Source organism: Populus trichocarpa, chromosome 1 (genome assembly GCF_000002775.5).
Source record: "Populus trichocarpa isolate Nisqually-1 chromosome 1, P.trichocarpa_v4.1, whole genome shotgun sequence".
In the NCBI taxonomy this organism is placed as follows: Eukaryota; Viridiplantae; Streptophyta; class Magnoliopsida; order Malpighiales; family Salicaceae; genus Populus; species Populus trichocarpa.
In genome coordinates this window covers 40,650,515-40,673,400 of record NC_037285.2, presented here as the reverse complement: position 1 = coordinate 40,673,400, position 22,886 = coordinate 40,650,515, and the positions used below count along the sequence as shown (strand labels likewise).

General features: G+C 32.1%; 1 protein-coding gene across 2 annotated transcripts; it reads right to left on the bottom strand.

Moving 5' to 3' along the window:
* Positions 1 to 305: 305 nt before the first annotated feature.
* Positions 306 to 6,367, bottom strand: LOC18095452 (uncharacterized). 2 transcript variants are annotated; one of them, XM_006370050.3, is made up of 7 exons: positions 6,225 to 6,367; positions 5,426 to 5,787; positions 4,689 to 4,916; positions 4,191 to 4,545; positions 3,987 to 4,114; positions 3,686 to 3,821; positions 306 to 1,099 (listed from the first exon to the last, which is right to left on the bottom strand). In XM_006370050.3, the coding sequence occupies exons 2-7, from the start codon at positions 5,767 to 5,769 to the stop codon at positions 860 to 862; spliced, it is 1,431 nt and encodes a 476-aa protein (XP_006370112.1). In that variant the 5' UTR covers positions 5,770 to 5,787; positions 6,225 to 6,367; the 3' UTR covers positions 306 to 859. The 2 variants fall into 2 exon arrangements, with proteins under 2 accessions (XP_006370112.1, XP_006370111.1); XM_006370049.3 differs by having other exon boundaries at positions 6,230 to 6,324.
* Positions 6,368 to 22,886: the final 16,519 nt, after the last annotated feature.

Here is a 22,886-nt window from a genome sequence, read left to right as displayed (position 1 = left end):
CACATTAAAGTAAATTTTTTATTTTTTATTTTTATATCAAAATCATTATAAAAAAATAAAAAAATCAATTTTCTAAAAATACTAAAAAATTAATTTGAAAAAAAATATGGATACATATTCAAGTCTCTACACTCACCCGAGCCGGACCTTAATCTCACCCCACTAGCGGTAAGACGTAAAAAATAAAAACCCACAAACTGTGGGGAACCATTGGTTGGAGCGTCTCATGGCCCTCGACAACAACAATCATTTACAAGAGTTCGGTCCAATACTTTCACCATGGCATTGCCAGCAAGAGAAACACGAGAGAGAAACGGCAACTTTAGGCATTTGTGCACCTGCCTTTAACTGGAGGCAGGAGTACAACAAAATACAAAATGGCGATGGCTAACAGCCAAAAGGTCACAGACAAAAAAGAAAACCCCTGTAGTTAAAACATACAAGTCAACCACTACTTGTTCTGCTAAATTCAAAACCTTGAAGTGTGAGTGAGCGTAAGGGTAACTTACAGGAATCCTTCATTAACATGAAGGGCACCAATCCCTGCCCCATTCCCTTCAATGGTCATTAGAAGTTTTCAACGAGTAAATAAATTCCTACGATTCATAGAACTCAGGACCAGTAGCATGCGCCCATATAGATCCACCGATACATGAGAAACTCAGTTAATGGAGCAGGGGAAGATGAAAAAAAGAGCAAACATTAACCTTTATGTGATTTGTACTTGATAACTACAAACTACCCCAATATGTCTTCTAACTTCACTTTGGTGTCAACAGGACCTCCATACATCTCTTGACGCACCAAAATTGCGGGGGAGCTCGTTGCCACCACCATCCATCACTCAAGTCGAGACAGTTTAGAAACCAAAGAAACCAAGTTCACTAGCCTTCTCCTTTTCAAAGGTCTCAAAGTACTGATAAATGATCGTAACTGCAAGTAGTATTCCTGTCCCTGATCCGATAGCTCCCATGAAATCTGCCAATACTGTCAGTGCCCCAATGCAAATACCTCCGAAAGCTGCAGCAGTGGGTATGTAACGGTTCAACTCTTTCTGTAAGTTGGACTCCCGATGCCCAGGCATAACCATTTGTTGCTCCTGCATGAGGAAACCACGTTATTATTATACATGTCAAGCTGATAAAACTCGTCAAGCTGATAAAACTCAGCAGATTATCGACCCATGAATCCCCATAAATTGAACTTTCATAATTTACAGGAAATAAAACATGATGAGATTAGGATAATAGCTGCGAGCAGGAGCTATTGTAGCAGTAGAGGAAAAACAAAACGTTAATTCTAGCAATTAATTCAAAGGATGCAATATCACCAAATCACAACCAAAAAGGAAAAAAAAAAACAATAAACAAACAAGGAATGAACAGCAATCATCCAAAGTTCAATTTCTCATGCTGGCTAGACACCACAGAGATTGATACTTGAAAGAAATTGTTTTATTAGAAAATTCTGACAGAAATCCATTACTAGCAGGCTTCTGGTAAAGCAAAATGTAGAGGCACGGGCAGACTTTTCAATCCAGAGTAAGCATGATAAAGTAGGATACACTTTATAATTGGTCAATATCCTTCCTAGTCTTAAGTCCCATTCAAAATTTGTGCAGGAAACAATGAACTCTTAGCTTAAAAGTGGTCATATTAAAATTCTTAATTCAGTGAGCATGACAATTCAATCTCAATTTCCACCTCTGTTAAAGGCTAGGGAGAGACAACCCTTGCAGCAAATCCACATTCAATGTCCATGGCTTGGAGAATATAGATAAGACACTTAAAATGTCAAAAGGCCATGTGTATGTATCATGCCAATGCCATGTGTATGTATCATGCCAATGCCATGTGTATGTATCATGCCAATGGCATTGTACACTTTAGTTTTTTCTTAGGATGGCCTTTTGACATTTTAAGTGTCTTATCTATATTCTCCAAGCCATGGGGCAAAGTACACTTTAGTTTTTTCTAGGAGGTCACTATGGTTCAAATTCCTAGCGTTGGTGTTTTCCTCCTTGCCTTTTTGGTTTAGGAAGAGGAAGAGGGAGAGAGAGAGTGTCCAAAGACATGCAGGGGAGATTGATTTTCACATTTGAGAGAGAGATTGACCAAAACAAATTCAGACAGTCGTTCATCCTAAAGACTGGGTGCCACTAATTACAATTATGTAACCTGGATGGGAGACAGTCAAACATGACCTGACAGTAGTTGGGAGCTCCAGACCAGCACATGCTGTCATTTTACACATTATCATTACAATATAGAGAAAATGCAGTACAGTTAGTAATTGTTGGGCTCAGGTTCATGAGACAGAACTCAAGTATCGGGCTAAAGGTGCTAGTGCATATGCAGGTAACAAATAAAAATAATCCTTGGAACATGCAAACACAGAAACCTGATGACCACATCAAAATTTACCTTATCCTAGAATTCAGAAAAGAAAAATCCCTGCATGACCTAGTCAGGCTGCCCATCTTTATAAATTCTAAGGCGTTGACTATACAAATGAAGAGATTAAAGTACAAAGGAGGAGCTCCCATTTTCATAACCATGTGTTGGAAAAGGAAATTTCCTAAAATTGCAAAAAAGGGATTCACCAAAAGCCGTCAACTTTACCTAATCACATTCTAATCCATTAACTGAATATGGCTAATTTGCATATTGTGCAATCAATTCTGCTTAAATACATAATGAGACAGCTAGAAGTTAAGTTAATAACAGGCGAGGCTAACAACTGATCAAACCATAACCAACCTGCTAACCTTTTATATAAAATACATTATACAAACAATAGCACATGATGCCTTTAAATACTTGTAGATACTTTAAGCTTTGTAATCAAGCTTCTACTGATCAGATTCAAATTCCGATGAATTAGTAGATCTTAACTTTTATTTCAAGTTCTTTTTACATGCATTTCGACACAAAAAGACAAGTAACCACCTATACTTTGAACATAAATATGTTGGCAGGTTTAGTCCTGTCTCTTAACAAAAAAACAGGCACATCCATGACTCAAACCAACAACAAACCATGATTATGGTTGAGCTTGGTATTGTGGTGCCTTGTAAGCCACTTAAGCTACAGTACAAGGTCTCCAGTTGGGGCACTCCACTGCAGGTACCTTACCAGTGGCTTATAAGCAACCAAAATACCAAACACCTACTACATGTCTTTGACAGTAGATTTAAGCCAGTATAACTGTTGATGAACCTCAAGAGTCCTAAAATTCTGGATAGTACAATAACTGGCTTGAATTTTAAAAACATTTACATCATTGTCATGTCTTAAATAAATGGATCAAACAAGATAAATGGCAGTTTTTTAAGTGGATCCAACTACTCTTCAGTTCTAACATGAGATTGAGAGTTTGTTCAAGACTCTTTGATTATTAGGTCACCTGCTTATGATCCACACACCAAATATATGAAGAAGTTTGGTTGTTTGACATGTAGCACGCATAAAGTTGCACAGAAGACTTTCAAAGGATCCACTAAAATGTCAGCAAAGACAAGCCCCATACAATAGACTGAAAATCCTAAGATACAAATGCAACCAGAACAAAAGGTCAAACTGAAATCATATTATGCAATGCAAAAGCTGAAAAGATGTGTTGTGCTAAATGCAAAGTTAGAATTTTTTTCATCATAGAACATATGAAATAAAAAAAGTCCACATACCTTGAGCTGCTTGGCCACGTCTTTGGCAGATGATCCAGACACTTCAATCCAAGTTTTTGAGAAGAGGGCACATGCTGACAACATAAACACGAAATAGAAAAGTGCATGGAAAGGATTTGCTGCCATATCAGCTAAGCTGCAAAAAATTAGAACAAACATGTTAAACCAGCATTAGCATTGCCAACAGCAGATAGTTATTGGCAATCAAATATAAGGCAGGAAAATTATTTATGAACCCATATGAGTGCAGATAAATAAACCAAATGGAAAAAAAAATCTCGAATGAAACAATCTCAGTTACCTTGAGGGCGCAGTGATATAATATGCAAGGCCACCAACAGGGACAAACTGACCACCTGAATATTCAGATTCCTTCCATTTGCCCAAAAGATTCACAAGGAAGTTTCCGCTGTACCTCCTGTACAGCAACTGTAAACAAGCAAGTTAATAGATGAACTGGAAAACCAAATCTCAAGCAGTACACAAAACCATATAACCTCAGTACCTGAGAGATGAAGTAAAGGTTAGATACAAGAGCAGACTGCAAAATAATGGGCATGTTTGAGGTGTAGAACAACTTGATTGGATATGAACCCTGCTGCCCACGAGCATTCTTTGACCTCACAGGCAAAACCACACGGAACCCTTGGAAGTAGATGACAATGAGAAAGATAAGCACTGTAGCAAGCAGATTTGTCACATTTGGAAGATTCTGCCGGTAAAATGCTTCTCGGAGAGCACGAACTTTGTCTGTTCGAGTTATCAGAAGATGGAATAAAGCAATGACAGCTCCTTCAAATTCAGCACCTCGCCCACTATTAATGGTGGTTGGACTAAATGCTTTCCAGATAATATTTTCACTGAAAATGAACAGCACTATATAAGTATCCAAATTTTCATAGAGATGGTAAGGATAACTCCACAAAGCACATTAATCTCACAATACTCAACACAGAGAAGGAAATTAGACAAGTGGATCCATAAACAGAAGAATCAAACTCACCAGATATTGGTTGCAATGAAAAGAGAAATTCCAGAGCCCAGACCATATCCTTTCTGGAGAAGTTCATCCAAACAGATCACAATGATCCCGGCAAAACAAAGCTGAATGATGATAAGAATGGCATTTCCTACTCCAAGTTGGCCAACACTTCCATACATCCCTGAGAGCACATATGCCACCGCTTCACCAACAGCAATCAAGATACCCAATAACTTCTGTGCACCGTTCCTGTGAGAAGCAAGCATTCATCATGTCAATGCAAATAGCACAAGCAAGTTGCATTGCCACAAAGTAAATGATAAAAAGCCATCTTAGTGTTTGCTGATGAGAGAGAGCCCCAAGTAAGGCACAAGCATCCCTGATCACAAGGTGCAACATGGAACAAAATCATCCTAGAAATTGACTGAAAATGCAGTACACTTAAATGCAAATCACCACCCAACCAAAATTAATAAATTAAGACAATTTATACATAATATCAAGTAGCCAAGTGAAATGAGGCATCTTTTAGTTTTTTCCAAAGTTCATTGTTCACGGAAAGACCATTACAATAAATTTGAACCCGATTGTAACAAGCAACGAAACACCAGCAATGCCACTCGGATGATAATATGCATAATAATATAACATATAGCACAAGACACTCTAAGAGGCCCCCATCACAGAATGACATAGAAAACAAAGCAACTTCAACTGAGAGAGCACCAACATGATTTTATCCGCACAAGGATACTTACAATAATGCACGATCTTCACGCACGTTGTTGTCCACTTCAATGATCTTTGAACCAGCAAGCAGTTGCATCACTAGTCCAGAAGTCACAATTGGAGTGATACCAAGTTCCATGACAGTACCACGGTTCGAAGCAAGAATGACACGCATCCAATAGAAAGGATCCGCACCGGTTGTTGAATGAATGCCATACAACGGGAGTTGACTGCATACTAAGAAAATGAAAAGAGCAATCACAGTGTATATGACCTTCTCACGAAACGGGATTTTTCTGTCAGCACTCTGAACTTCGGGAAGAAATGAGAGAAATGGTCTGACAAGGTGAAGCACCCTAAATCCACCTCCCATCTTTTTTTATTATTCAGCCTATAAATAAATGACAGATAGATGTGATTAATTATCACAACCGGATCCAACTAAATATCACAACTGGATGTAATTAATTCAGGATGAATAAACAAATCGCAAAAAATCGCAGAAATAGTAAAAATCTAAATCTCACCATCAACATTTAAAAATTTAAATATTATAATCAAACTTAATATTACGGATCATTTACAGGATTACGAGATTCAATTCAATCTCAAACAACCTAGACAAAGCTAAACAAACAGATCTGTATGCATCCATAAAACAATTCAGTAACTCTCTGTTCGGATGCCGAGAAACTATGAGAAAATTTCATTTCAGATCTCTTAATAAACCAATCAGACCAAACTGTATAACATTGACACGGATTCAACGAAATCAGATCTGAGAAAAAAAATATAAAAAGTGTAAATCGTGAGATCTGAGGAACTAACCGTACGTGATCGTAACCGTAGAGAAATGAAAAGTATCTGGATAGAGAAAAGGAGGAGAGCTGTGATCTGAAGGTAGAGATAGTTTTGTTTTTTTTTTTTGTACTTTTTATAGGGGATTGATATAGTAGAGGTGTTCGCGTGGCGTAGAGGCCACGAGATCATGCCAATAAATGAATGCCACGTGTGACTAATAGTGATGTGGATTTAACGTGTGGGGGAGTCGGCACGTTTGACCGAGCAGATTGATCGGGTAAAACAGGAACACTTAATTGGCAGGTAATGAATGGCGTGGCCAGTTGATTGATCGGGTAAAAAAGAAACACTTAAGGTGGTCCAATTGGTACAGTGAACAAATTTATTTTTAAATTAATACAATTAAAAAAATAATTTTTATTTTAGCACAGAAATAATGGAAATGCATGGAGCACATGTGGCACCTTTAGGTCACACGTAATAGATTTACAACTTAGAGATTATTCATGTATTATATTTTATATTTGCAACAAATAGTCGCGTATATATATTTTTTTTGTTTTCTAGAAAGTAATTTCTAGAAAATTATTTTTTAAATTTTTTATGTTTGTTTGTAATTAAAAATTATTTAACAAAAAATATTTTCCAGTTAAAGGAAAATTTGGCTTTATTTTTAAAAAAATGTTTTCCTGAAAAATTTGGACGGAAAACACTTTCTGAAAGTTGTAAAAAATTTAGAAATGTCATATTATTTGCTGATTATATCAAATTTGATCCTCTCTCTCTCTCTCTCTATCTATATCTATATATATATATATATATATATATATATATATATATATATATATATTGTTTTGAATATTTATTTTTCAATTTCATCTCTTAAAATTTAATTTGTATATTAACTTTAGTCCTTATTTTTATAATTGTTATTTGCTTTTTCCTTATCATTTTTTTATTGAAATTTTTTATCTATCAAATTTGATTCTCATTCTTTTGATTGTTACTTATTTTATTTGAAATAATTTATGAAATGTTAATTATTATTATTTTAATTTTTTCATCTTTTATTTTTTTATTTTTAAATTTGATCTCTATTATTTTGATTATTATTTATTTTATTTGAGATAATTTATGAAATTATATTTTTTTTCAATTTCATTATCATTCAACTTTTTAATTTATAAGATTTGTTCTTCGTTATTTTAATAAACTTGAGAAAAATAAAACATTAATAAGTTATTTTCCAGCTCATTTTTCATGACATAACCAAATACTGAAAAATGTTTTCCAACTTATTTTTCATTACACTACCAAACATAAGAAAATAATTCACTTTCCAAAAAAAAACTACTTTCCAGCAAACAAATGAGGCCATAGTAAATTTATAATAAGTAATCGTGTGTATGTAGTACATATGCAACTAATTAAAACCTACCACGCTGCCGGTCTCAGCCATTTCAGCTTCCTGCCCGATAAAAACACAGTTTTACAAAATCATAAAAACAACATTTATAGTTCAAGCCAACGAAATCACCTAATTTTTATAGCAGGTAAATTTATAATTAGAAAAAACTTAATCTTAACACCAAATAATTCATCACAGTAAACAATATCAATTCAATTACAAATTAGTTAAATTACATAGATAAACATCTAACAAATTAACATGTTGATGAGCCTGCACCATTAGAACCACGGGCATGTTGTCATCGTGCATGATAAACACGGCTATCCTCCTCTATTGTGTTGTCCAAAGCCTAAGCCTTCCCAACCTTGTTAATTGAAGAACGGTACAATGAGAACCAAGTTTTGAAAGCACAGTGCACAATATCGTCAGTAGCATCATGAATTGCGATCGCAACTCTCAAACCCTTGCATATTAAAAAATTCACCTAATATATTAGAAAAGATTATATTATCATTTATAAGATATAAATAATATTTTTATTACATGTTAAAAAAACTAATCCATACATACCAATTTATGATATCTTGGTTCACAAAGCTTATAATTATCTGAATTAAGTGTTGGCTAACACAAAGTGTCACGTGGACATCTCATAACATGCTTCCATGGTGGTGTTATGAATCACCTTGTTATGTTTATGTACCAAGACATGTAGAAATTTAACTTAATATGCGAATATAGCTATGTAAATATGCGATCTCCAATAGGATTTGATTCTTTCAAAACTAATATCATCCTAGGCAGCATTTGAAAAGACTTCTCATATGATCTAAACAACCTCTCTAATATTTTCTATTTAGCTAACCAAGCTTTTTTATACGATATATTATACAAAAAATCTTTATGGATAGTTGCCTGGATGGTTGCAATTTTAATATTTATTTCAGCTTTGACAATAGTAAACATCATATTAATAGAATTATTATGACATATATAGGGCTCTTTCAATTCTGAAATCTCAAATGAATCAGAATTCTTGTGATATCTCCCACGCAAATACCATTGACATGATAGTTTATACTTACATTGTAACTGCACATAAGTTGTGGTTGAACGTTTCATTTTGTATTGAAGTGAATTTTTTTACATGTCACCACTTAACTGCATTGGTTAAATCAACCTTGGTTCAGAATATTTGTCCAGCCTCTAACTCGGTACTTAAGCTTGAATTCCTACGACTCAAAACCCAATCAAAACTCATCATATAAGTAGACCTACTAGCATCTTCGAATTCAAGAATAGGGGGTCTTATTGTTTGGTTTGTTGGCTTACCTTGCTTTTCTTCCTCAACTACATTGTCAATATGGCAATCATCTTCCTCATCCTCGGTTCAAATTCATCATAACAATATGGAGTTATTACCATACCCAACCAAGGTTCCTTGTGTATCATTTCTTGAATCGATGTTAGATTCATTGCATCATTAATTGTTCTAGATGGACCTGCTGCATGTGATGATTTTGTAGTCATTTAACTGTAACTTAGGACCCGAGTCAACTCCAAACTCAAAAAGTTTCATACTTTTGGGTTTCTACTTAAATAAAGCTCTAGTATTTACAACCAATTTACAGTGATCAACCCAGCCATTCCATTAAAACCTATATCACTACTAATGGGCACACCGACAAAACAATTCGGATGGCCCCCACCCAACATCCTCCAAGTAATATTAACATCAAATTCCATCAAATTCCACCAAATTCCTTCACAAACTAAAATTTTAAATTCATCAAATGAACTATCTAATCCCAAGCTACATAACTCGGTATTTCCTCCATGGTAAATGATATTATTATTATTATCGATGATTTTACCACTATAATAACATAGAATTCACATTATAGAAGACATGTTTTGTGAAAACCAAAACAAAACACAATGTTAATTTTTCAATATAGCAAATTATTCAAGTTACATTAAAAAATCCAAAATTAACAAAATCATTAACTAAACCCTAACACTAACATAATCAACACAACATAATTCATTTATTTTTCATACCAAATCAGACAATGGATACACTTACTTAACTAATTTTATATCTAATGAATCTCAAATTATAGTTCAATTAAGCAAAATAAACAAAAACCCCAACCTAAATCCTAAAACCCTTATCCTAGAAAATTCATAAATTAGCCAAGTAAAATAACAAATTAATAAAGGGGAAGGTGAATATACCTCAAATTGGTTAAATGGGGTGCTTGTGGGTGGTGATGGCAATGACAATGGGGAGAAATCGGTGGTTGTCATTGGTGGATAGCGAAAGAGAGAATTCACAGCTGAAAGAGAGAGAAAAGTGAGGTTTGTCATGGGGAAAAAAGAGAGATAGTTTTTTTAATGGTAGAGAAAGAGATCATCTTGCTTAAGTTAAGAGCGACGCCATGAGGAAGAAGGAGCAAGGGAAGAAAGAAAAAAGTAATGAAAGAAGAAAAGAAAGGGAAATTGTCTTCAAAATACTTAACTAGGTGGTTATGCATGCAGTACATATGCAACCATTGTTTCTGTGCTAGAGTGACAATTATTTTTTCAACTATGCTAGTTGGGAAATAAGTTTGTCCACTATGTTAATGTGGGAAAAAAAACTCAATTTTAGGATTGTTAAATTAAACAAAACCTAAAAAAATCAATTTTTCATGTAGATGAGGACATAAAATATTATGGATTGAAACAATATAATGATGATATTTCCCTTCTCTACAAAAATTAAAGGCCTTGTTGATGGGATAACAAGGTCTTTTCCACATGACTCATTGGTCATTACCAAATTAACTGGGAAAAATTGGATTTTTTGTATTTTTTTTAGCATAGTAAAATTACTTAATTACCTTTAAAAGTGTAAAAAAAAAAACTAGCATCCAGGGGCTTATTCGTCTTTTTATTTTTAAAGCATGATGAAATGACATACTTACACTTTGAATAAAAAATTATTAAGCAAGGGTGTAGAGGTTTTTTATATTTTCAACTTGTTTTTTTTTTTTTGTTATAATCAAGTTAAAATAGGAGCAATTTGGTATTTTAATTAATATAAATATTATTTTATAAGAAAAATGGTTGGCGCATGCAACACACATGTTAACGAATAAGAGACATTTTTGCCATTTAGGCAATGCATGAGGCTTCTTCCTGTGGCCTAACAACGACTTCTAGGGTGTCATTTGAATCGTCATTGTCGACCCTTCATCTTAGGGTAGCGCGTGTGGCTCATGAACCTTTGGTTTGGCATAACAGCTTTTTTTTCATTATTTTCTCTCTCCCTTGATAAGTTTTTCCTTCAAATTTCATCATTATTCTTTTGATTACTATTTGTTTTATTTGAGATAATTTTTAGAATTAAAATTATTTTTCAATTTCATCCTCCTTTAATTTGTTCATATATCATATTTGGTCCATATTCTTTCGATTGCTATTTTTTTGGTTTTTTATCCTTATCTTGAATTATTTAATTTAATTTTATTTAATTCTATACCAGATTTGATCCTCATTATTTTGATTGCCATGTTTTTTTTATCATTATCTTGATTTATTTCATTTTCAAATTCATCCCTCATTGCTTTATTTCATTTAATTTTTATACCAGATTTTTTTCTTATTTTTTTAATTGCTATTTATTTTGTGTTTTTTAGTTTTGAATGATTGAGAATTTCACTTCATAATTATTTCAGATTTTTCTTCTATGGGTTAACCTGGTTTCATAACCCGAGTCACAAGTTTTGAAGATTACCCTAATTTGTCATCGATATTTTTTTAAATTGATTTTTTTTTCATTATCGTCATTCGACATTAGGTTGTTAGGCCTTCAACTTCGTGATTTCTATCACTTTCCTTTCTATGAAGTTATTATGATCTCATAAGGGTACGGGTAGTTGAGTTAACCCGGGTTAACTTGGGTTTTTTTTTCTTCAATTTTTCCTTTTATTATTTAGTTTGCTTAATAATTGACTTCCATTGTTTTATTCAATTTATTTTATATGAGGTTACCTAACCTCACAATTTGGTTGCAAATTTGACATGCTGACTCGAATATAGTTTTTTTGTTTTTTAAATTGATTTTTTTTTCAATCTGTCCTCCAGCGTTTGATTTGCTGGTAATTAAGCTTCTTTTTTTTTCTTTTTATGAGGTTATTTTGTTCTCATTGAATTTTTGTTTTGTAACCAAATGAGATTGTTGAGACCTTTTAAGAAAATTTAAAGAGTATCTTTTTATAATATTGGCAAACATTCATTTTTCTCGATTAGCCATTGTTATTTTTTTTCCTTGAATTTTTTTATAATCATGTTAGTACCCATTTTTGGGTTCCCGCACAAAAATGAGAAAATAAAAAATATATATCAAAAGTATTCGGAAGAAATCCAAAAAATAATAGCAGCGAGAAAATGATGCTGAAATGCCCATAAAATAGCTAGAAATTGGTTGAGAAGGTTCATAAAATACAAGGATTGAAATTTTATAGTATATTTTTTACTGATGAAAGCCTTGTTGACAAGGAAAATTCAATTTGAAGAAGAAAAGTTCAAAATCAGATATTTATGGACTCAATTAAATTTTATTGAAGGTTTAATTGAATTTATAGAGGGTTCGATTGCAAGAAAAATTGTTTAGTCAATTTCGGCTTTATTTGGAAGAAATTAAAGTTCAGGGATCCAATTACAATTTATCCAAGGACTTGACTACAAAATTTCAGAATTTGGGTGACCAAACTAAAAATGGCCATTTCACATCTCAAAACAGCATCGTTTCAAAAGACATTGTTCATCACCTTCTTCATTACACTAGGGAAGCCGTTTCAGCAGAAAGAAACAATTAGCCTCAGCTGCCCACGATGCAATACGTTACTGAAACGTATGGCATTTATTCAGCTATAAAACCAGAGAAAAAACGTACGCCCTTGCCATCGCCGTCCATTACCATTACTCTTGCAATAATGGTCCTTAATGTCTTTATAATCAAGGAAATCACATGCATTCTCTGGCTAGAAAAGCCAGAGAAGGGACCGAATAGAGAGGGGCAGAAAAAAAAAGAGAGGAGGAGGAGAGAGAGAGAGAGAGTATAGGGGAGAAGAGAGTAGAGGAGAAAGAAAAGGCTGTTAGAACCTAGAGAAGAACTAGAGCAACAAAAACAGAGAGCCAAAGTGAAAGAAACCAGTAGAGAGAGAGGGAGACGAAAAGTAAAATATAGAGGAGAGACATAAAGAAAACAAGAAAGTAGAGAACCAAGAACGAGCAAACGAAGAAGCAAGGAAACTAAAGAGAACAAAAAAACCCAACAACATGCAAAGAAGAAAGACAGAAGCGTTGTCTAAAGCACGCTATTACCATCGTCTTCGACTTTGTTTTCGCCTCCAGGTTTGTTCTCCTCGTCTCTGTACGTGCATTTCCATTTGCATTTTACTGTTCAAGTGAATTATAATTCACTTGAATAGTAACTACTTCCATTTGCATTTTACTGTTCAAGTGAATTATAATTCATTTGAACAGTAATTAAGCAAGCACGCGTGAGGAAGCTCACACGTACCTCTTGTTTGCCCAGCCGGGTCACTGGAAGCCAATGACCCGACTAGGCCTGCTGGGTCCAGCCCAGCCACATGGGTCGAGCTGGACCCAACCCAATAAATAAATAAAAATAAGATTGGTGGTTTTTTTTTATCGTGTATTTATTTTGTGATTGTAAAGATATAAATTTGATATTAAAATACTCGGTTTTCATCGAAATGTTGCAAAAAATAATGTTTTGTTTTCATGCATACGCCCAAGTCTAGAAATAAAAAAAGTCATATCGTATTTTCATAAGACAAAAAAATTCAAAATATGTGTTAACATGCATTTCGGCTTTAATAACCAGTTTATTAAAGTCATGAGAACTAGGCCAACATTTCAAAAAATCCAAAAAAATTATTTTTTTCTTTTAATATCTGGGATTACGAACTTACACGTAAGACGTACTCCTAATATTAAAATTATTTTCTTTGGTTGACGTTAGAACAGTTAGGTTTTACCCAATAAGATAAGGATCTCCTTATCAAGGATAACTTTTCTTAAACCATAGACAAACTAGCAATTAGAAATACAATAATACTTTAGATTTTATCAGACAATTAAATAATGCGGCTTACCTTATGTAAGATATATTTGGGGTGCTAATACCTTTTCTTTACGCAATCAGTTCTCGTATCTGATCTCTGAGACCAGTTAGGGTTCCTAGTGACCAAATACTTGATGGCGACTCTCATTCCATTTTCCATTGATAAAAGACAAGAATTCATCGTCTCTCCATGTTTGCCAGATAAATAGAATACACTATATGAGAGTGGATTTTTTGCCGCGATGCCATATATATGCGATAATTATATTATTAAATTAACCGAGCTTATTGAAATCATTAAAATCATTGACTTGGATACTAAATTTTTTTTACTCCTTTAAAAACGTTATCATCACATGGGAATTCTCTTTTTGTGTCAGGAAAGATTTAATCACGTAGTGTTGGACACTTATGTAATAAGATATCATCATATTTATAGATTTTGATATCATTATATAAAACAAATGGATTTAATGGATTACCACGTTACATTTATAAGCTGGGCTAGATTTGTATGCTTTTCATGAAAAATAAATAATGATTAATTGTTGGTTTTGGGTGAGTTACATGAGCTAAATCCTTCAAGCTTCCGTGATACTTAGATGCGTTGATATAAGATTGAAAATTAATGCAAAATTTTGTAAGGTTAATTATTATGAAAATTATTAAAGGTGTAAAAATTATTTTTAAAAAATATTAGGTACATTAATAAATTTTGGGTGAGTTACATTAATAAATGAAACGTTAAATTGTTAATGATAAATGAGAAAATATTTCAAATATTAAGTTTTGAGGTTATAAGCTGTAAAGGATTTTTTTTCTCATCAATTTTATTCATATATAATTTATATCTTCCGTTAAATTATTGATATTAAATTTGGCGCAACCTTAATTAAATTTATACCTAAATCATAGACATGTAAAATAACTTTAGTGGCCCAACAAACATCTATTACAACATATACTACAGCTAAAATGCTTAGGCAAAATATTGTAGGAATACATCATAGCCATAAAAAAAAATCACCCTGAAATGTTTTTTTTTCAACTGTTGCCTTTTATGTCTAAATTAATGATTAATCTGTCAAAATCTCTTAAGGAAAGATGAAATTCGACAAAAAAGAATGAAAGTATTAAACAATGTGAAATCTCATAACCAATCTCAAATTCACTAAAAGAAATTTGGTTTAGTTCCCTACTTTCATTTTCTTTCCTCTATAGTCTTTATAGCTTTTGCAATTTTAATTTTGGTCAAAAAATTCATTTTCTTAATATTTCAGCCTCTGAGTTTAAGAGAAAATAACCTGAAAAAAAAAAAAGAGAGAGAGAAAGTTGTTAGTTTAGCAACTTTCATTGAAATGTTTTTTGAACCTTAAAGTTGTCTAAAAAAGTAAATCTAATTGAGAGAGAAAAAAAACTTTGTCGGTATAACTTTGTGTTTTTGGATTTGTTTTTTAGATTGATAAATTGATTTTTGACAATTCTAACTTTTTAGGTGTTTTTAGATGAAAATGAATCGAAAATGGATTTTTAGGTAAAAAAAAGCCCCTTCAATTTTATAATAACTACAAACTCTAAATGGTTTTCCTAATATTTGGAATTCAATGCTAAAACAAGAGATGAACTTCATGCAGAGATCATGAAGGTCAATGATAAAGCCAGGTTCAAGGCTATGATATCATACCCTAGTAGATCTATGAGAGGTTGTGAGGAGAGTTTTATACATGCCATCACTCTTTTATGTTACGAGTTCTCGGATGCTTCTAATATTTTGTATATGTTTTCTAAGATCGATAAGTCCATCGTAATTATCTAAATTAGCCTTTTCAGCAATAAGGTTTTTGGAGAGATGAATGTAATGATATATGACAAAGTGGAGAGTCTCGCACCTGGTGGAAATGATGTTTAATTTTAGAAGTAATCTCATCTTGCATCTGGTGGGAACATACGAGTGCGAGTTAGAGGAGGATTGATGGAGATAGTTACACTTGTGGCTAAAATCTATGAACGAGTGCTTTTCATGGAAAAAATAAGCTTCTTCATAGAGTTGAAGTGTTATGTATACTTGTATATCATTTTGTCTTATTATTTATGGAATTGAAGTTATCTTTGTGCATCTTGTACACATAATGGAGTTGTTTATTGAATTTCATGTTGATGGAATGGAAGGGTATGAAGTTATTCTTGTATGGCTAGAATGACATTGTTGAGCACCTGCACTTGTTAGAGACCTAGGGAACTAGATTCCTAGTGGTAAGGAGATCAATTACTCTTTATTGTCCTAGAGTTTTCTTAGTCATGAAAAATATTTATAATGGAGAGTGAAAGATAATGAACAAGCTTTTATTTTGTTCTTGCGCACTCGACGTCGCGACGACCTTTAAAAATTAAATTGCAAAAATAGCAATTTTTTGGCATCTTGCTCTTGGATGAGAAATGTCTTGTTTAAGGAGTCACCACCTAGTATTATGGTCACTAAAAACCCTAAATGGTCACCAGAGATTCTACGGTACGAGATTGGTTACATAAAATGAAAGATATTATCACCCCTTAAGCATTATACCTGAGGTACGCTACTAGGTTGTATTGCTGGTTTTGTCTTAAATTATTAAGGGTTTATTGTATTAGGCTATCGATGGTCTACTTGTAATATTCCTGACTTTGACGTCAATGAATACTCGACTACGGATACTTCCAACTTTGGCGTTGGTAAATATTTTGTAGCAAAAAAAACATACGGTGTTCCTGACTCTGATGCCAGTGAATGAACCAGTAAAATGAATTAAACGCAAAGCTTACATATATATTTTTTTATTTTTTGTGAATAAAAAAAGACATGCATGTATCGCATAATAGATTTGCATTTCATAGTAAAATTCATAAATCAAATATACAGTGAAATCATAAAAAAAAACATGAGGGATCCACAAATAAATTCAAAAGGGTCCACAAAGCTTTTTTTGGATTTTTTTTATATTAAAAAAGCTATGTTTGGCTAGATATCAAAACAAAAAGGGATGAAATAAAAGGGGTAGAGCATAAAGGTGTGTTTTGCCAAACACACCCTTGACCCAAAACAAATTGAGCTGGTTGGGCCAGAGGCCAAGGCACATCTCGACCTCAGCTGTTCTTTGTTTTTTTTTTTTTTTGTGGGGGGGGGTGGGGTCTGGATTTAGGCTAGTCATACGAGCTGGTCTGGATCCAGCCAGCCCGACCTAGTCACGGGCTCAAGACCGAGCTAGTCACTATAGCAAGCATGCGTGAATTAATCATGCATCCTTGCAACAGTGACAGGGTAATTATATTTTGCAAGCGGGGAAAACAAAACAAACTCACCTGGTGCAATAAGAGATGAAGCTGATGCTTGGGGATGAAGACGATGGTGAAGCTCTTTCTGTCTGATCGGGTGACGCTAGAAACTGGTAGCATGGCAACCGTCTCAACCTTCCCTTCATTCTTCTAGTTTTTTTTGTCTTTATTCTCTCCCTTTTCCTCCATGGCTCTACCTGGCTAATACTGCTCTCTCTTCTTTTGTTTCTTCTCTGTTTTTTGTTTTTTTTTTTTCTGTGTCTATATTCTTTTCTTCTATCTTTTTGTCTTGTGCCTCTTGTCTTTGTTCTCTTTTTTTATCCCTTGTGTTTGCTCGTTTTCCCTCTCCCTCTTCTCCTTTGTTCTATGTGTATCTTCGTTATTCTCTACATATGATCCCCCTCCCCATTTCCGTTATCTCTATCCTCCCTTCTTTGTGGCCTTTCTATAGCTTTTATAAAGCCAAAGAATGTCATGTGTTCGTGCCTCGGTAACGACATACATCGTGGCGGTAAGAGAGATCATGGGCAACTGAGACATGACCCATGATTTGCTGCAGTTTCTATTAAATCGGTGGCATGAAAAAAATGAATAGTTAATTTTGAAACGGCACCGTTTTCACCTAAAATGGATATTTTAAATTTGCCCCCTGAACTTCTGACATTTAGCAATTAGGACCTTATGGAAATCTTTTTTTTTTTTAATTTCACCCCTGGATCAATTGCAAGTGAACCTCTGGATTTCGATGCCATTTATAAAACAGTCCTTAGTTTCCAATTTAATCAATTCAGTCCTTAATTGGCTCTTCAACTTTTAATTCTTTCAAAATTACCCCTAGAAAAATCAATTAACCCCCTATGGTATCTTCACCTATTCAATATGGTCCTTGGACTTTAATTTCTTGTAATTTTGACCCAAATTAGCCCCAAACTTTAGTATTTCTTCAATTAAGCCTTTGATTGAATTAATTAAATAAATCATAGTTTAATTAAGTCCATAAACTTATCAATTCTTCTAATTTTTGATCAAATTGACTCTCAATTTTATAATTCATCCTTATTAGTCCTCAAACTTTCAATTTGTGCCGTCTTGACCCAATTCGCAAATTATTTTTCATTCATTTATTTTTTATTATTTATTTATTTTATTTTAAAAAAAATTCAAAAATTAGGTTATAACAATTCCTATAAACAACACCACTGATATAATCATGAAAAAAATGTTAAGCTTTCCATGGCTTAGTTGATTGGCTTAATTGGTGGTTGTTTGATTTGCTTAAAAAAAAGAGTCTTGTAAGGCATAGGAAATTTCCTGATGCTTAAGTCAATATGTGTATGTAGAGAAAAAAATATACAAGAAGAGAAAAATAAAATGAAGGTAATGGAGTGTGTATTTGGCCTATAAATTGTATAGCCTAGTCTAGTTTAAGTTGGATTTTAAGGTCTTTGGCTACATAGGACTTGTCTTGTTAGAAATTTCTCCCTAACTTGTAGGCTTGGTTGTGCTCTGGCTTTCTTGCCTGTGTGACTAGGTGTATTTATACACCCAGTGTCAAAAACAATTTCATGGCAAAAAAGTACGTATCATTCATGTAAAAATTAGTGTTGATATTGGTTGTTAAGTTGCTCTGATTTGTTAGTGCTCTCGATGTCGCCATTGGCCAGCCATGGTTTCTTGTTAGTTGATGTGTCATATAGTGGTTATTGTGCCACACATGTAATTGATGAAAATGTTGGTGGTGGAGAATGTTATTGGTGCAAAAAATGGTGTATGGTCTGTATAGAAAAACTCGTGTGCATAAAAAAAATTATGTGCATGAAAAGTTTGTGTGAACGACTCATGGAAACCAAAAAAATCCATAAAAAGGCATGCTGGGTAGGATTGGACAAACTGAGTCTTTGTTAGATTTTTAGGTTTAAACTCCAATCGTTTCGGTCAAGCACAAATGACTTAAGAAATATATTTTTTTGGAAAAACTTCCCTTTTTTGTCATCGCTTTGTTTAATATGATTTGTTAATTCTTAATTTTCTAAAATTGAGTCAAATTCTGTAAGTTTTCTTTAGCACATAGCATGTTGTGTAGATTACGATTTGTTAATGCAAACAAATTATTTAGTTACAACTAACTAGTTAGTACACCTCGCGTTACGTTATCAGTAAGATTCCTAGCTAATTTGCTACACAAAATTAGAAGGTTTTAGCACTATCGATATGTTTTTCAGTAAGATAAACATTTTTAATTGAAAAATTAAAAAGATGATGCTTGCATTTTATAAAACAAATTGAAAAATATATGAACTCATAAATCATAGAAACAATTTTTAACACTAATTAAAGATTAGAGTAAGAAGTTCATCTTCATTGCAAGAAGCAAAAAATAGATGCACTTGTAAATATTTTAACCTAATGATGTGGGTAGCTTTTCAAATTTTTTATTTAATTGTGTGAAAATAAAAACATATATTCATAAGAAATACAATGATTTAAATTTTGTAGAAAATATATTTTTTAGTCAAAAATCTCTTTTTTTATTCATGTATTCTTTTATTTAAAAAAATCAAATACTTTTTTATTAGCAATATGATTTATAAAACAAAACATGAGAAAACAAATTAGAAAAAATTATATTGGTTGGAAATACAAAGTAAAAAAATATATCCCTCTAATCAAAGCTTTGTTTTCTCATTCATATGTTACCTTTATATATACAACATGTTTTTTTTCATTAGAAGTATTGTTTTTTAAAATTAAAACTTATTATAATTTTAAAAGCAAGTTTCAATAATTAAAAAGCATCTTAAATCAATAATTTTTATATGAAATATCAAAAAAATACAAAATATGAGAAAAATATTAAAAATATTAAAAATATATATATTTTTTTATTTGCATTAAATTTTTATGAGGGATTTTTAAAAAAACAATGAAGCATGTTAGGTTCATTTATAATTATTAAGAAAGTAATTGTTAATATTACCCTAAAAGCTAAAATGTTATTATTATAAGTAAATCTAAACGTATGGAGTATTCACCGTGAAAAATGCATTGTGGATCTCATTACAAGACATTGTGGATAGATTATTCACATGTTTTTTTTTTCACTCCTTTTCTTTCTTTCTTTCATTTTAGCTTTTATTGAACCAAATTGTAGGCCAATTTAGGCTAATCTTGTAGGGGAGGGTGAGATTAAAAGACATGGGACCAAAGTTAAAGAAGAGAAGGAAATAGGTGGTATTTTTAGAATTTGGGGTAATTCCTGTTTTTCTCTTAAAAAAACCAAGAAACCATTTTATTAGGGGTAATTCAATGATTTCACAATGGTCCATTTGGCATTCTAAAATTTAAATGGGGTAATTACATCTTTTTGTTTTTGTAATGCACAAGGAAAAGACCTTTATACCCTTAAATTCAATTTTTTTAAAAGCTTACGTCTAAGGGCGTTTTCATTTTTTTAATGAATAGTAGAATAACTCACATGCACTTGGGAGTGGATTTTATATAACTTAAGTTCAGGGATATTTTTGTATTTGCACTTAGGCTTTTTTGTAATTATCAAATTGATTTAAGGGTAATTGTGTAATTTAATATATAAACATTATTAAAAAAAATTGTTCACACATGTGTTGCACGTATCAGCGAGTGATGGCCCTCGCGCCTTTCGGGCAGCATATAAGGGGTCGTTCGATGGTCAAACACCGTCTTTCATGATATCGTTTGAATCGTCTTGGCATTACCTTCTCAGAGAGGTGGTGCATGTGGCCAAAGCCCGCTCGGTTTAGCGTTGAAGGCATTTTCTTTTTTCTTCTTCCTTCTCTCCTTTTTGATTTTCATGTATGCCCCTTCAAAATATCAGAGAGGCCCTTCAAATTTTTTTCTCTTTGGATTTTGTTCCCTTTTTTATATATAACTATTTGTTTTATCTGGATTTATTTATAGAATTGAAATTCTTTTTTAACTTCACCCCTTTTAATTTTTTTATCTTTCAAATTTAGTCCCCATTCTTTTGATTACTATTTATTTAGCTTAAAATAATTTTTAAATTTGATTTTTTATAATTTCATCCTCCTTAGGTTTTTTTTTCCTATCAAATTTAATCTCTATTCTTTTGATTGTTTTTTTTTTCACTTTAACAATTTTTTTAAATTAATTTTTTTATTTCATCATTCAACATGAAATTGGTTTGGAATCAAGCTTCTTGGTTGAACCTGGGTCTAAGATTTCACAATTGCTAGTTTTAGAAATCAACTTGTGTTTAAGAGGCTCACCCAGTTTGTCTTGGTTTTTTTAAATGGATATTTTTTTATTTTATCCTCCAATATTAGATTGATTTAATTTTATTTTTTTCCTATTCAACATTGAGTTGTTTTATGATTGAGCTTCACAGTTTTATTCAATTAGCTTTCATTAATGATTTGTTTTTACCTTTTACTGGCACAAATAATCATTTAATTGAATAAAATATTTATCATAGGAAACAAAGTTATTAAGCATGACCGAGTACATGACCTGTGTTGTGAGGTCAAATATCTTAATCTTAGTTATTTCTTGATCAAGTATTAATTTTAATTAATTAGATGCATGTATAATCATTTCAATTTATGATTGAGAATTTTTTATATCCAAAAACGTGTTGGAAAAACTTGCATATTCATTTGTTTTACTAAAAAAAAATTATATGACCCGCAACGAAGCGTGAGTCAAATGACTAGTTTGAAAACTGTGACATAATTATATAATTATTTTAATATCATTTGAATAAATTTATTTAATGTTAATTCTATTATAAAATTTAAAAACAAATTAGGGCCATTTCCTTTTAAAAAAAAAGATAGGTGTGACTAGCCTAAAAAGAATGATATGCGTGTCTGACCCGAAATTATAAAATCCAAGCGCACTTGGGCTTGGAAGGCCAAATTCGTTTGCCTAGTTTTTTTTTTTCTTTAAAAGAAGATAGATGATATATCTTTTGCCCGTATATTTTTTTTTAAAAAAATAGCATGAACAATATGTCTTTCACATAGACAAATTATGTATTATCTACCTGTTATATTTTTCAATCATTAAAGGTGTTTCAAGTGATAAAAAAAATTAAGGTACAAGTTTATGTACCCTAAGAATTAAGTTACAAGTTTATGAATTTCAACATTTGTTTTTTTTTGTTTTACCAAAAACATAAAAAATATCATATGGACCTTTAATTCCTATTCCTATACCTATTTTTTTTTTTTAAAAAAAAGGGTGCCTTTAATTTTAGCCACCTTTAAGAAAAGGGTAAGCTCTCTTCCTAACCATATAAATTGGCTAAAATTGATGTACCATTTTTTTAATTGAAAAACTAAGATAAGGAAAAACTAGTAATTAAGGAAGGAAAAACTAGTAATCAAGAGAAGGAGACATAAACAAACTGAAAAGGCGCAGCCAAGCATGCAAAGTAAAACTATTAAACCTTACAAGTCCTTGACTACTAGATGCTCCAAATGTGAATCTGGATGTCAAAAACTATTAACAGAGAAAGCATTGGAAGTGAGATAGATATCTAGAAAGGGAACCAAGGAAAAATAATAGTGAAAAAACTAAAATAATTAATTAAAAAATAAAAAAAAAGAATAACTTTTTAGCATATTTTAGCATATTTATACGGCAAAGGATATTTAGGCAAACTAAAAAGGGCAAATAAAAGATAAATGTTAAAAAATAATATTAATTATATTTTAAAATTTCATTTAATAATTTTAGCTTTTGAATTATAATGATTTTTTAATATAATATTGAAGTTTTAATACGAAGTACTTTAAGTCAAATCTCACTACTTTTATTTTATTAATAAAAT

Excerpts from the sequence above, each read along its gene's own strand:
- LOC18095452 (XM_006370050.3), bottom strand. The coding sequence starts at position 5,769 with ATGGGAGGTGGATTTAGGGTGCTTCACCTTGTCAGACCATTTCTCTCA. Across the intron at positions 4,115-4,190 it reads ACCTTTACTTCATCTCTCAG|TTGCTGTACAGGAGGTACAG; the intron begins GTACTGAGGTTA and ends GCTTGTTTACAG. Across the intron at positions 3,822-3,986 it reads TATATCACTGCGCCCTCAAG|CTTAGCTGATATGGCAGCAA; the intron begins GTAACTGAGATT and ends AATTTTTTGCAG.